Source organism: Oncorhynchus keta, chromosome 26, assembly GCF_023373465.1.
Source record: "Oncorhynchus keta strain PuntledgeMale-10-30-2019 chromosome 26, Oket_V2, whole genome shotgun sequence".
Taxonomy (NCBI): domain Eukaryota; kingdom Metazoa; phylum Chordata; class Actinopteri; order Salmoniformes; family Salmonidae; genus Oncorhynchus; species Oncorhynchus keta.
Window position 1 is genome coordinate 44,936,101 of NC_068446.1, and position 14,472 is coordinate 44,950,572.

Genomic DNA, 14,472 nt, shown 5'->3' on the forward strand with positions numbered 1-14,472 from the left:
AGTGGAGGGAGTGGACTACATGGGGAATAGTGGAGGGAGTGGACTACATGGGGAATAGTGGAGGGAGTGGACTACATGGGGAATAGTGGAGGAGTGGACTACATGGGGAATAGTGGAGGGAGTGGACTACATGGGGAATATGGGAGGTAGTGGACTACATGGAGAATAGGGAGGGAGTGGACTACATGGAGAATAGGGAGGGAGTGGACTACATGGGGAATAGGGAGGGAGTGGACTACATGGGGAATAGGGGAGGGAGTGGACTACATGGGGAATAGGGAGGGAGTGGACTACATGGGGAATAGTGGAGGGAGTGGACTACATGGGAATAGTGGAGGGAGTGGACTACATGGGGAATAGTGGAGGGAGTGGACTACATGGGGAATAGTGGAGGAGTGGACTACATGGGGAATAGTGGAGGGAGTGGACTACATGGGGAATATGGGAGGTAGTGGACTACATGGAGAATAGGGGAGGGAGTGGACTACATGGGGAGGTAGTGGACTACGTGGGGAGGTAGTGGACTACATAGGGAATAGGGGAGGTAGTGGACTACATGGGGAATAGGGGAGGGAGTGGACTACATGGATAATAGGGGAGGGAGTGGACTACATGGAGAATAGGGGAGGGAGTGGACTACATGGGGAATAGTGGACTACATGGGGAGGTAGTGGACTACATGGGGAGGTAGTGGACTACATGGGGAGGTAGTGGACTACATGGGGAGGTAGTGGACTACATGGGGAGGTAGTGGACTACATGGGGAGGTAGTGGACTACATGGGAGGTAGTGGACTACATGGGGAGGTAGTGGACTACATGGGGAGGTAGTGGACTACATGGGGAATAGGGGAGGGAGTGGACTACATGGAGAATAGGGGAGGGAGTGGACTACATGGGGAATAGGGAGGGAGTGGACTACATGGGGAATAGGGGAGGGAGTGGACTACATGGGGAATAGGGGAGGGAGTGGACTACATGGAGAATAGGGGGGAGTGGACTACATGGAGAATAGGGGAGGGAGTGGACTACATGGAGAATAGGGGAGGGAGTGGACTACATGGGGAATAGTGGAGGGAGTGGACTACATGGGGAATAGTGGAGGGAGTGGACTACATGGGGAATAGTGGAGGGAGTGGACTACATGGGGAATAGTGGAGGGTGGGACTACATGGGGAATAGGGGAGGGAGTGGACTACATGGGGAATAGGGGAGGAGTGGACTACATGGGAATAGGGGAGGGAGTGGACTATATGGAGAATAGGGGAGGGAGTGGACTACATGGAGAATAGGGAGGGAGTGGACTACATGGAGAATAGGGGAGGGAGTGGACTACATGGGGAATAGGGGAGGAGTGGACTACATGGGGAATAGGGGGAGGGAGTGGACTACATGGGGAATAGTGGAGGGAGTGGACTACATGGGGAATAGTGGAGGGAGTGGACTACATGGGGAATAGTGGAGGGAGTGGACTACATGGGGAATAGTGGAGGGAGTGGACTACATGGGGAATAGTGGAGGGAGTGGACTACATGGGGAATATGGGAGGTAGTGGACTACATGGAGAATAGGGGAGGGAGTGGACTACATGGAGAATAGGGGAGGGAGTGGACTACATGGGGAATAGGGGAGGGAGTGGACTACATGGGGAATAGGGGAGGGAGTGGACTACATGGGGAATAGGGGAGGGAGTGGACTACATGGGGAATAGTGGAGGGAGTGGACTACATGGGGAATAGTGGAGGGAGTGGACTACATGGGGAATAGTGGAGGGAGTGGACTACATGGGGAATAGTGGAGGGAGTGGACTACATGGGGAATAGTGGAGGGAGTGGACTACATGGGGAATATGGGAGGTAGTGGACTACATGGAGAATAGGGGAGGTAGTGGACTACATGGGGAGGTAGTGGACTACATGGGGAGGTAGTGGACTACATAGGGAATAGGGGAGGTAGTGGACTACATGGGGAATAGGGGAGGGAGTGGACTACATGGATAATAGGGGAGGGAGTGGACTACATGGAGAATAGGGGAGGGAGTGGACTACATGGGGAATAGTGGAGGGAGTGGACTACATGGGGAATAGTGGAGGGAGTGGACTACATGGGGAATAGTGGAGGGAGTGGACTACATGGGGAATATGGGAGGTAATGGACTACATGGAGAATAGGGAGGGAGTGGACTACATGGGGAGGAGTGGACTACATGGGGAGGAGTGGACTACATGGGGAATAGGGAGGAGTGGACTACATGGAGAATAGGGAGGTAGTGGACTACATGGAGAATAGGGTAGGGAGTGGACTACATGGAGAATAGGGTAGGGAGTGGACTACATGGAGAATAGGGGAGGGAGTGGACTACATGGGGAGGGAGTGGACTACATGGGGAATAGGGGAGGGAGTGGACTACATGGGGAATAGGGGAGGGAGTGGACTACATGGAGAATAGGGGAGGTAGTGGACTACATGGAGAATAGGGGAGGAGTGGACTACATGGAGAATAGGGGAGGGAGTGGACTACATGGGGAGGGAGTGGACTACATGGGGAGGGAGTGGACTACATGGGGAGGGAGTGGACTACATGGGGAGGAGTGGACTACATGGGGAGGTAGTGGACTACATGGGGAGGTAGTGGACTACATGGGGATGTAGTGGACTACATGGGGAGGTAGTGGACTACATGGGGAGGTAGTGGACTACATGGGGAGGTAGTGGACTACATGGGGAGGTAGTGGACTACATGGGGAGGTAGTGGACTACATGGGGAATAGGGGAGGTAGTGGACTACATGGGTAATAGGGAGGTAGTGGACTACATGGGGAATAGGGGAGGGAGTGAACTACATGGGGAATAGTGGAGGTAGTGGACTACATGGGAATAGGGGACGGAGTGGATTACATGGAGAATAGGGAGGTAGTGGACTACGTGGGGAGGTAGTGGACTACATGGGGAATAGGGAGGTAGTGGACTACATGGGGAGGTAGTGGACTACATGGGAGGTAGTGGACTACATGGGGAGGTAGTGGACTACATGGGGAGGTAGTGGACTACATGGGGAATAGTGGAGGTAGTAGACTACATGGCGAGGTGTTTACTACAGGGGAGGTAGTGGATTACATGGGGAATAGGGGAGGTAGTGGATTACATGGGGAGGTAGTGGATTACATGGGGAGGTAGTGGATTACATGGGGAGGTAGTGGATTACATGGGGAGGTAGTGGATTACATGGGGAGGTAGTGGACTACATGGGGAATAGGGGAGGTAGTGGATTACAAGGGGATGTAGTGGATTACATGGGGAGGTAGTGGATTACATGGGGAGGTAGTCGACTACATGGGGAGGTAATGGACTACAGGGGGAGGTAGTGGACTACATGGGGAGGTAGTGGACTACATGGGGAGGTAGTGGACTACATGGGGAGGTAGTGGACTACACGGGGAGGTAGTGGACTACACGGGGAGGTGTGGACTACACGGGAGGTAGTGGATTACATGGTGAGGTAGTGGACTACATGGGGAATAGGGGAGGGAGTGGACTACATGGGGAGGGAGTGGACTACATGGGGAGGGAGTGGACTACATGGGGAGGTAGTGGACTACATGGGGAGGTAGTGGACTACATGGGGAGGTAGTGGACTACATGGGGAGGTAGTGGACTACATGGGGAGGTAGTGGATTACATGGTGAGGTAGTGGACTACATGGGGAATAGGGGAGGGAGTGGACTACATGGCGAATAGGGGAGGTAGTGGACTACATGGGGAATAGGGGAGGTAGTGGACTACATGGAGAATAGGGGAGGGAGTGGACTACATGGGGAATAGGGGAGGGAGTGGACTACATGGGGAATATGGGAGGTAGTGGCCTGCATGGGGAGGTAGTGGCCTGCATGGGGAGGTAGTGGCCTGCATGGGGAGGTAGTGGACTACATGGGGAGGTAGTGGACTACATGGGGAGGTAGTGGACTACATGGGGAATATGGGAGGTAGTGGCCTGCATGGGGAGGTAGTGGATTACATGGGGAGGTAGTGGACTACATGGGGAATATGGGAGGTAGTGGCCTGCATGGGGAGGTAGTGGACTACATGGGGAGGTAGTGGACTACATGGGGAATATGGGAGGTAGTGGCCTGCATGGGGAGGTAGTGGACTACATGGGGAGGTAGTGGACTACATGGGGAGGTAGTGGACTACATGGGGAGGTAGTGGACTACATGGGGAGGTAGTGGACTACATGGGCAGGTAGTGGACTACATGGAGAATAGGGGAGGTAGTGGACTACATGGGGAGGTAGTGGACTACATGGGAAGGGAGTGGACTACATGGGGAGGTAGTGGACTACATGGGGAGGTAGTGGACTACATGGGGAGGTAGTGGACTACATGGGGAGGTAGTGGACTACATGGGGAATAGGGGAGGGAGTGGCCTACATGGGGAATCGTGGAGGGAGTGGACTACATGGAGAATAGGGGAGGGAGTGGACTACATGGGGAATAGGGGAGGGAGTGGACTACATGGGGAATAGGGGAGGGAGTGGACTACATGGAGAATAGGGGAGGGAGTGGACTACATGGAGAATAGGGAGGGAGTGGACTACATGGAGAATAGGGGAGGGAGTGGACTACATGGGGAATAGGGAGGGAGTGGACTACATGGGGAATAGGGGAGGGAGTGGACTACATGGCGAATAGGGGAGGGAGTGGACTATATGGAGAATAGGGAGGGAGTGGACTACATGGAGAATAGGGGAGGGAGTGGACTACATGGAGAATAGGGGAGGGAGTGGACTACATGGAGAATAGGGGAGGGAGTGGACTACATGGAGAATAGGGGAGGGAGTGGACTACATGGAGAATAGGGGAGGGAGTGGACTACATGGGGAATAGTGGAGGGAGTGGACTACATGGGGAATAGTGGAGGGAGTGGACTACATGGGGAATAGTGGAGGGAGTGGACTACATGGGGAATAGTGGAGGGAGTGGACTACATGGGGAATATGGGAGGTAGTGGACTACATGGAGAATAGGGGAGGGAGTGGACTACATGGGGAGGTAGTGGACTACATGGGGAGGTAGTGGACTACATGGGGAGGTAGTGGACTACATAGGAAATAGGGGAGGTAGTGGACTACATGAGGAATAGGGGAGGGAGTGGACTACATGGATAATAGGGGAGTGAGTGGACTACATGGAGAATAGGGGAGGGAGTGGACTACATGGGGAATAGTGGAGGGAGTGGACTACATGGGGAATAGTGGAGGGAGTGGACTACATGGGGAATAGTGGAGGGAGTGGACTACATGGGGAATAGTGGAGGGAGTGGACTACATGGGGAATATGGGAGGTAGTGGACTACATGGAGAATAGGGGAGGGAGTGGACTACATGGGGAGGGAGTGGACTACATGGGGAGGGAGTGGACTACATGGGGAATAGGGGAGGGAGTGGACTACATGGAGAATAGGGGAGGTAGTGGACTACATGGAGAATAGGGTAGGGAGTGGACTACATGGAGAATAGGGTAGGGAGTGGACTACATGGGGAGGGAGTGGACTACATGGGGAATAGGGGAGGGAGTGGACTACATGGAGAATAGGGGAGGTAGTGGACTACATGGAGAATAGGGGAGGGAGTGGACTACATGGAGAATAGGGGAGGGAGTGGACTACATGGGGAGGGGAGTGGACTACATGGGGAGGGAGTGGACTACATGGGGAGGGAGTGGACTACATGGGGAGGTAGTGGACTACATGGGGAGGTAGTGGACTACATGGGGAGGTAGTGGACTACTTGGGGAGGTAGTGGACTACATGGGGAGGTAGTGGACTACATGGGGAATAGGGGAGGTAGTGCACTACATGGGGAATAGGGGAGGTAGTGGACTACATGGGGAATAGGGGAGGGAGTGAACTACATGGGGAATAGTGGAGGTAGTGGACTACATTGGAATAGGGGAGGGAGTGGATTACATGGAGAATAGGGGAGGTAGTGGACTACGTGGGGAGGTAGTGGACTACATGGGGAATAGGGGAGGTAGTGGACTACATGGGGAGGTAGTGGACTACATGGGGAGGTAGTGGACTACATGGGGAGGTAGTGGACTACATGGGGAGGTAGTGGACTACATGGGGAATAGTGGAGGTAGTAGACTACATGGCGAGGTAGTTTACTACAGGGGGAGGTAGTGGATTACATGGGGAATAGGGGAGGTAGTGGATTACATGGGGAGGTAGTGGATTACATGGGGAGGTAGTGGATTACATGGGGAGGTAGTGGATTACATGGGGAGGTAGTGGATTACATGGGGAGGTAGTGGACTACATGGGGAATAGGGTAGGTAGTGGATTACAAGGGGATGTAGTGGATTACAAGGGGAGGTAGTGGATTACATGGGGAGGTAGTCGACTACATGGGGAGGTAATGGACTACAGGGGAGGTAGTGGACTACATGGGGAGGTAGTGGATTACATGGGGAGGTAGTGGACTACATGGGGAGGTAATGGACTACAGGGGGAGGTAGTGGACTACATGGGGAGGTAGTGGACTACATGGGGAGGTAGTGGACTACATGGGGAGGTAGTGGACTACATGGGGAATAGGGGAGGGAGTGGACTACATGGGGAGGGAGTGGACTACATGGGGAGGTAGTGGACTACATGGGGAGGTAGTGGACTACATGGGGAGGTAGTGGACTACATGGGGAGGTAGTGGACTACATGGGGAGGTAGTGGATTACATGGTGAGGTAGTGGACTACATGGGGAGGTAGTGGACTACATGGGGAGGTAGTGGACTACATGGGGAGGTAGTGGACTACATGGGGAGGTAGTGGACTACATGGGGAGGTAGTGGACTACATGGGGAGGTAGTGGACTACATGGGGAGGTAGTGGACTACATGGGGAGGTAGTGGACTACATGGGGAGGTAGTGGATTACATGGTGAGGTAGTGGACTACATGGGGAATAGGGGAGGGAGTGGACTACATGGCGAATAGGGGAGGTAGTGGACTACATGGGGAATAGGGGAGGTAGTGGACTACATGGAGAATAGGGGAGGGAGTGGACTACATGGGGAATAGGGGAGGGAGTGGACTACATGGGGAATATGGGAGGTAGTGGCCTGCATGGGGAGGTAGTGGACTACATGGGGAGGTAGTGGACTACATGGGGAGGTAGTGGACTACATGGGGAATATGGGAGGTAGTGGCCTGCATGGGGAGGTAGTGGATTACATGGGGAGGTAGTGGACTACATGGGGAATATGGGAGGTAGTGGCCTGCATGGGGAGGTAGTGGATTACATGGGGAGGTAGTGGACTACATGGGGAGGTAGTGGACTTCATGGGGAGGTAGTGGACTACATGGAGAATAGTGGATACTTATTTTCCACCATAAATGAAATTCATGAAAAATCCTACAATGTGATTTTCTGGACATTTTTTTTCTCATTTTATCTGTCATAGTTGAAGGGTCCCTATGATGAATATTACAGGCCTCTCTGTGTATAATGGTCTGTGTGTATATAGTGGTCTGTGTGTATATAGTGGTCTGTGTGTATAATGGTCTGTGTGTATATAGTGGTCTGTGTTTATATAGTGGTCTGTGTGTGTATATAGTGGTCTGTGTGCGTACAGTGGTGTGTATGTAGTGGTCTGTGTGTATAGTGGTCTGTGTGTATATAGTGGTCTGTGTGTATATAGTGGTCTGTGTGTATATAGTGGTCTGTGTGTATATAGTGGTCTGTGTGTATATAGTGGTCTGTGTGTATATAGTGGTCTGTGTGTATATAGTGGTCTGTGTGTATATAGTGGTCTGTGTGTATGTAGTGGTCTGTGTGTATATAGTGGTCTGTGTGTATATAGTGGTCTGTGTGTGTATAGTGGTCTGTGTGTGTATAGTGGTGTGTGTATATAGTGGTCTGTGTGTATATAGTGGTCTGTGTGTATATAGTGGTCTGTGTGTATATAGTGGTCTGTGTGTATAGTGGTCTGTGTGTATATAGTGGTCTGTGTGTATATAGTGGTCTGTGTGTATATAGTGGTCTGTGTGTATATAGTGGTCTGTGTGTATATAGTGGTCTGTGTGTATATAGTGGTCTGTGTGTATGTAGTGGTCTGTGTGTATATAGTGGTCTGTGTGTATATAGTGGTCTGTGTGTGTATAGTGGTCTGTGTGTGTATAGTGGTGTGTGTATATAGTGGTCTGTGTGTATATAGTGGTCTGTGTGTATATAGTGGTCTGTGTGTATATAGTGGTCTGTGTGTATATAGTGGTCTGTGTGTATATAGTGTGTATATAGTGGTCTGTGTGTATATAGTGGTCTGTGTGTATATAGTGGTCTGTGTGTATATAGTGGTCTGTGTGTATATAGTGTGTATATAGTGGTCTGTGTGTGTATATAGTGGTCTGTGTGTATAGTGGTATGAATGTGTATATAGTGGTCTGTGTGTATATAGTGGTCTGTGTGTATTTAGTGGTCTGTGTGTATAGTGGTCTGTGTGTATATAGTGGTCTGTGTGTATATAGTGGTCTGTGTGTATATAGTGGTCTGTGTGTATATAGTGGTCTGTGTGTATATAGTGGTCTGTGTGTATATAGTGGTCTGTGTGTATATAGTGGTCTGTGTGTATGTAGTGGTCTGTGTGTATATAGTGGTCTGTGTGTATATAGTGGTCTGTGTGTGTATAGTGGTGTGTATATAGTGGTCTGTGTGTATATAGTGGTCTGTGTGTATATAGTGGTCTGTGTGTATATAGTGGTCTGTGTGTATATAGTGTGTATATAGTGGTCTGTGTGTATATAGTGGTCTGTGTGTATATAGTGGTCTGTGTGTATATAGTGGTCTGTGTGTATATAGTGGTCTGTGTGTATATAGTGGTCTGTGTGTATATAGTGTGTATATAGTGGTCTGTGTGTATAGTGGTATGAATGTGTATATAGTGGTCTGTGTGTATATAGTGGTCTGTGTGTATATAGTGGTCTGTGTGTATATAGTGGTCTGTGTGTATATAATGTCTGTGTGTATAGTGGTCTGTGTGTATAATGGTCTGTGTGTATAATGGTCTGTGTGTATATAGTGGTCTGTGTGTATAGTGGTCTGTGTGTATATAGTGGTCTGTGTGTATATAGTGGTCTGTGTGTATAATGGTCTGTGTGTATATAGTGGTCTGTGTGTATAATGGTCTGTGTGTGTATAGTGGTCTATGTGTATAATGGTCTGTGTGTATAGTGGTCTGTGTGTATATAGTGGTCTGTGTGTATAATGGTCTGTGTGTATATAGTGGTCTGTGTGTATATAATGGTCTGTGTGTATATAGTGGTCTGTGTGTATATAGTGGTCTGTGTGTGTATAGTGGTCTATGTGTATAATGGTCTGTGTGTATAGTGGTCTGTGTGTATATAGTGGTCTGTGTGTATATAGTGGTCTGTGTGTATAATGGTCTGTGTATATAGTGGTCTGTGTGTATAATGGTCTGTGTATATAGTGGTCTGTGTGTATATAGTGGTCTGTGTGTATATAGTGTGTATATAGTGGTCTGTGTGTATATAGTGGTCTGTGTGTATATAGTGGTCTGTGTGTATATAGTGGTCTGTGTGTATATAGTGGTCTGTGTGTATATAGTGTGTATATAGTGGTCTGTGTGTGTATATAGTGGTCTGTGTGTATAGTGGTATGAATGTGTATATAGTGGTCTGTGTGTATATAGTGGTCTGTGTGTATATAGTGGTCTGTGTGTATATAGTGGTCTGTGTGTATATAGTGGTCTGTGTGTATATAATGTCTGTGTGTATAGTGGTCTGTGTGTATAATGGTCTGTGTGTATAATGGTCTGTGTGTATATAGTGGTCTGTGTGTATAGTGGTCTGTGTGTATATAGTGGTCTGTGTGTATATAGTGGTCTGTGTGTATAATGGTCTGTGTGTATATAGTGGTCTGTGTGTATAATGGTCTGTGTGTGTATAGTGGTCTATGTGTATAATGGTCTGTGTGTATAGTGGTCTGTGTGTATATAGTGGTCTGTGTGTATAATGGTCTGTGTGTATATAGTGGTCTGTGTGTATATAATGGTCTGTGTGTATATAGTGGTCTGTGTGTATATAGTGGTCTGTGTGTATATAGTGGTCTATGTGTATAATGGTCTGTGTGTATAGTGGTCTGTGTGTATATAGTGGTCTGTGTGTATATAGTGGTCTGTGTGTATAATGGTCTGTGTATATAGTGGTCTGTGTGTATAATGGTCTGTGTATATAGTGGTCTGTGTGTATATAGTGGTCTGTGTGTATAATGGTCTGTGTATATAGTGGTCTGTGTGTATAATGGTCTGTGTGTATATGTGTATATAGTGGTCTGTGTGTATAATGGTCTGTGTGTATATAGTGGTCTGTGTGTATAGTGGTCTGTGTGTATATAGTGGTCTGTGTGTATATAGTGGTCTGTGTGTATAATGGTCTGTGTGTATAGTGGTCTGTGTGTATATAGTGGTCTGTGTGTATAATGGTCTGTGTGTATAGTGGTCTGTGTGTATATAGTGGTCTGTGTGTATATAGTGGTCTGTGTGTATAATGGTCTGTGTGTATAGTGGTCTGTGTGTATATAGTGGTCTGTGTGTATATAGTGGTCTGTGTGTATAATGGTCTGTGTATATAGTGGTCTGTGTGTATAATGGTCTGTGTATATAGTGGTCTGTGTGTATATAGTGGTCTGTGTGTATAATGGTCTGTGTATATAGTGGTCTGTGTGTATAATGGTCTGTGTGTATATGTGTATATAGTGGTCTGTGTGTATAATGGTCTGTGTGTATATAGTGGTCTGTGTGTATAGTGGTCTGTGTGTATATAGTGGTCTGTGTGTATATAGTGGTCTGTGTGTATATAGTGGTCTGTGTGTATAATGGTCTGTGTGTATAGTGGTCTGTGTGTATAGTGGTCTGTGTGTATATAGTGGTCTGTGTGTATATAGTGGTCTGTGTGTATATAGTGGTCTGTGTATATAGTGGTCTGTGTGTATAGTGGTCTGTGTGTATATAGTGGTCTGTGTGTATATATAGTGGTCTGTGTGTATATAGTGGTCTGTGTGTATATAGTGGTCTGTGTGTATATAGTGGTCTGTGTGTATATAGTGGTCTGTGTGTATAGTGGTCTGTGTGTATAATGGTCTGTGTGTATAGTGGTCTGTGTGTATAATGGTCTGTGTGTATAGTGGTCTGTGTGTATAATGGTCTGTGTGTATAGTGGTCTGTGTATATAGTGGTCTGTGTGTATAATGGTCTGTGTGTATATAATGGTCTGTGTGTATATAGTGGTCTGTGTATATATAGTGGTCTGTGTGTATATAGTTGTCTGTGTGTATATAGTGGTCTGTGTGTATATAGTGGTCTGTGTGTATATAGTGGTCTGTGTGTATATAGTGGTCTGTGTGTATAGTGGTCTGTGTGTATAATGGTCTGTGTGTTAACTGCAGGTGTCGACTTCCAGATGCGTGCTGTGACACTGGGCTCCACCACCATCGCTCTTCAGCTCTGGGATACTGCAGGACAGGAGAGGTTTGTGTGTGTGTGTGTGTGTGTGTGTGTCAGTGGAGGCTCCTCTGAGGAGGAAGGGGAGGACAATCTTCCTCAGTGAATTTCAGAAAAATTAATTATGTGAAACAAAAAGTTATCTTATTTAGATACAACTATAGTAAATATATTCACCTGACCAAATAATTGATTAAAACCCTGTTTTTGCAAACAAGGTCTACAGTAGCCTCAACAGCACTCTGTAGGGTAGCACCATGGTGTAGCCGGAGGACAGCTAGCTTCCGTCCTCCTCTGGGTACATTGACTTCAATACAAAACCTAGGAGTCTCATGGTTCTCACCCCCTTCCATAGACTTACACTGTAATTATGACAACTTCCTGGAGGATGTCCTCCAACCTATCAGAGATCTTGCAGCCTGAACTGACATGTTGTCCACCCAATCAAAGGATCAGATAATGAATCTAGTACTGAAAGCATAAGCTACAGCTAGCTAGCACTGCAGTGCATAACATGTGGTGAGTAGTTGACGCAACGCAACGAGAGAGAGAGAGAGAGAGAGAGAGAGAGAGAGAGAGAGAGAGAGAGAGAGAGAGAGAGAGAGAGAGAGAGAGAGAGAGAGAGAGAGAGAGAGAGAGAGAGAGAGAGAGAGAGACAATAGTTGAACAGTTTTGAACAAATTAATTTATTCAAAAAATAAAAGAGAACGAGAGAGAGAGCTATATTTTGTTGTGTATATCTTTTTCACTTTTACTTACTTAGCTAGCGAATGCAGCTAGCTAGTTTAGCCTACTCAAACACCTGGCTAAAACAGAGAGGGATGCTATGTTAGCTAGCGGGCTATGGCTATCCAACAAAGAGGGATGCTATGTTAGCTAATTGGCTCTGGCTATCAAACAGAGAGGGATGCTATGTTGGCTTGCGGGCTAAGGCTATCAAACCGAGAGGGATGCTATGTCGAGTCGCAATTTAACGGCTCAGACTCGAGACGTATGTGGCAGGGTTTACAGGAAATCACTGACTACAAAAACAGCCACGTCACTGATACCGACGTCACGCTTCCAGACAAACTAAACACCTTCTTTGCCCACTTTGAGGATAGTACAGTGCCACCGTCGCGGCCCGCTAACAAGGACTGCCCCCCCCCCCTTCTCCGTGGCTGACGTGAGTAAAACATTTAAACATGTTAACTCTCGCATGTCTGCCGGCCCGGACGGCATCCCTAGCTGCATTCCTCAGAGCTTGCGCAGACCAGCTGGCTGGTGTGTTTACGGACATATTCAATCACTCCCTATCCCAGTCTGTTGTCCCTTCAAGATGGCTACCATTGTTCCTGTACCCAAGAAGGCAAAGATAACGGAACTAAATGGTGTGTGTGTGCTCAGCCCCCTCCTGTACTCCCTGTTCACCTACGCCATGCACGCCTCCAACTCAATCATCAAATTTGCAGATGACACAACAGTAGTGGGCTTGATTACCAACAACGATGAGACGGCCTACAGTGAGGAGGTGAGGGCCAGGAAAACAACCTCAGACTCAATGTCAACAAAACAAAGGAGATGATTGTGGACTTCAGGAAACAGCAGAGGAAGCAGCCCCCCATCCACATCGACGGGACAGTTGTGGAGAAGATGGAGAGTTTTAAGCTCCTGGGCGTACACATCACAGACAAACTGATATGGTCCACCCACACAGACAGCGTGGTGAAGAAGGCGCAACAGCGTGGCCTGGTATGGCAGCTGCACCGCCCTCAACCGCAAGGCTCTCAAGAGGGTGGTGCGATCTGCACAACGCATTCACCCGGGTCAAACTACCTTCCCTCCAGACACCTACAGCACCCGATGTCACGGAAAGGCCAAAAAGGACAACAACCACCCGAGCCACTGCCCTTTCACACCGCTATCATCCAGAAGACGAGGTCAGTACAGGTGCATCAAAGCTGGGACCGAGAGATTGAAAAACAGCTTCTATCTCAAGGCCATCAGACTGTTAAACAGCTTCTATCTCAAGGCCATCAGACTGTTAAACAGCTTCTATCTCAAGGCCATCAGACTGTTAAACAGCTTCTATCTCAAGGCCATCAGACTGTTAAACAGCTTCTATCTCAAGGCCATCAGACTGTTAAACAGCTTCTATCTCAAGGCCATCAGACTGTTAAACAGCTTCTATCTCAAGGCCATCAGACTGTTAAACAGCTTCTATCTCAAGGCCATCAGACTGTTAAACAGCTTCTATCTCAAGGCCATCAGACTGTTAAACAGCTTCTACCTCAAGGCCATCAGACTGTTAAACAGCTTCTATCTCAAGGCCATCAGACTGTTAAACAGCCATCACTAGCATTGAGTGGCTGCTTCCTAAATTAGAGACCTGATCACTGGACACTTTAATAAATGGATCACTAGTCACTTTAAACAATTCCACTTTAATCATGTTTACATATCTTACATTTCTCATCTCTTATGTATATACTGCATTTTATACAATCTACTGCACCTTGCCTATGCCGTTCGGCCGTCGCTAATCCATATACTGATATATGCATATTTTCATTCATCCCTTTAGATTTGTGTGTATCAAATCAAATAAAATCAAATCAAATCAAATGTATTTATATAGCCCTTCGTACATCAGCTGATATCTCAAAGTGCTGTACAGAAACCCAGCCTAAAACCCCAAACAGCAAACAATGCAGGTGTAAAAGCACGGTGGCTAGGAAAAACTCCCTAGAAAGGCCAAAACCTAGGAAGAAACCTAGAGAGGAACCGGGCTATGTGGGGTGGCCAGTCCTCTTCTGGCTGTGCCGGGTAGAGATTATAACAGAACATGACCAAGATGTTCAAATGTTCATAAATGACCAGCATGGTCAAATAATAATAAGGCAGAACAGTTGAAACTGGAGCAGCAGCACAGTCAGGTGGACTGGGGACAGCAAGGAGCCATCATGTCAGGTAGTCCTGGGGCA

At 47.9% G+C, this 14,472-nt stretch overlaps 1 protein-coding gene across 3 annotated transcripts in view; it reads left to right on the top strand.

The window, feature by feature from the left end:
• cracr2b (calcium release activated channel regulator 2B) overlaps window positions 1–14,472 on the top strand; it is a 98,072-nt gene that overhangs the window by 26,169 nt on the left and 57,431 nt on the right. For all 3 annotated transcript variants that reach the window (XM_052481070.1, XM_052481072.1, XM_052481071.1), the window contains exon 15: window positions 11,455–11,536. In XM_052481070.1, coding sequence (XP_052337030.1) covers window positions 11,455–11,536 — 82 coding nt within the window. The remainder of the gene's footprint in view (window positions 1–11,454; window positions 11,537–14,472) is intronic.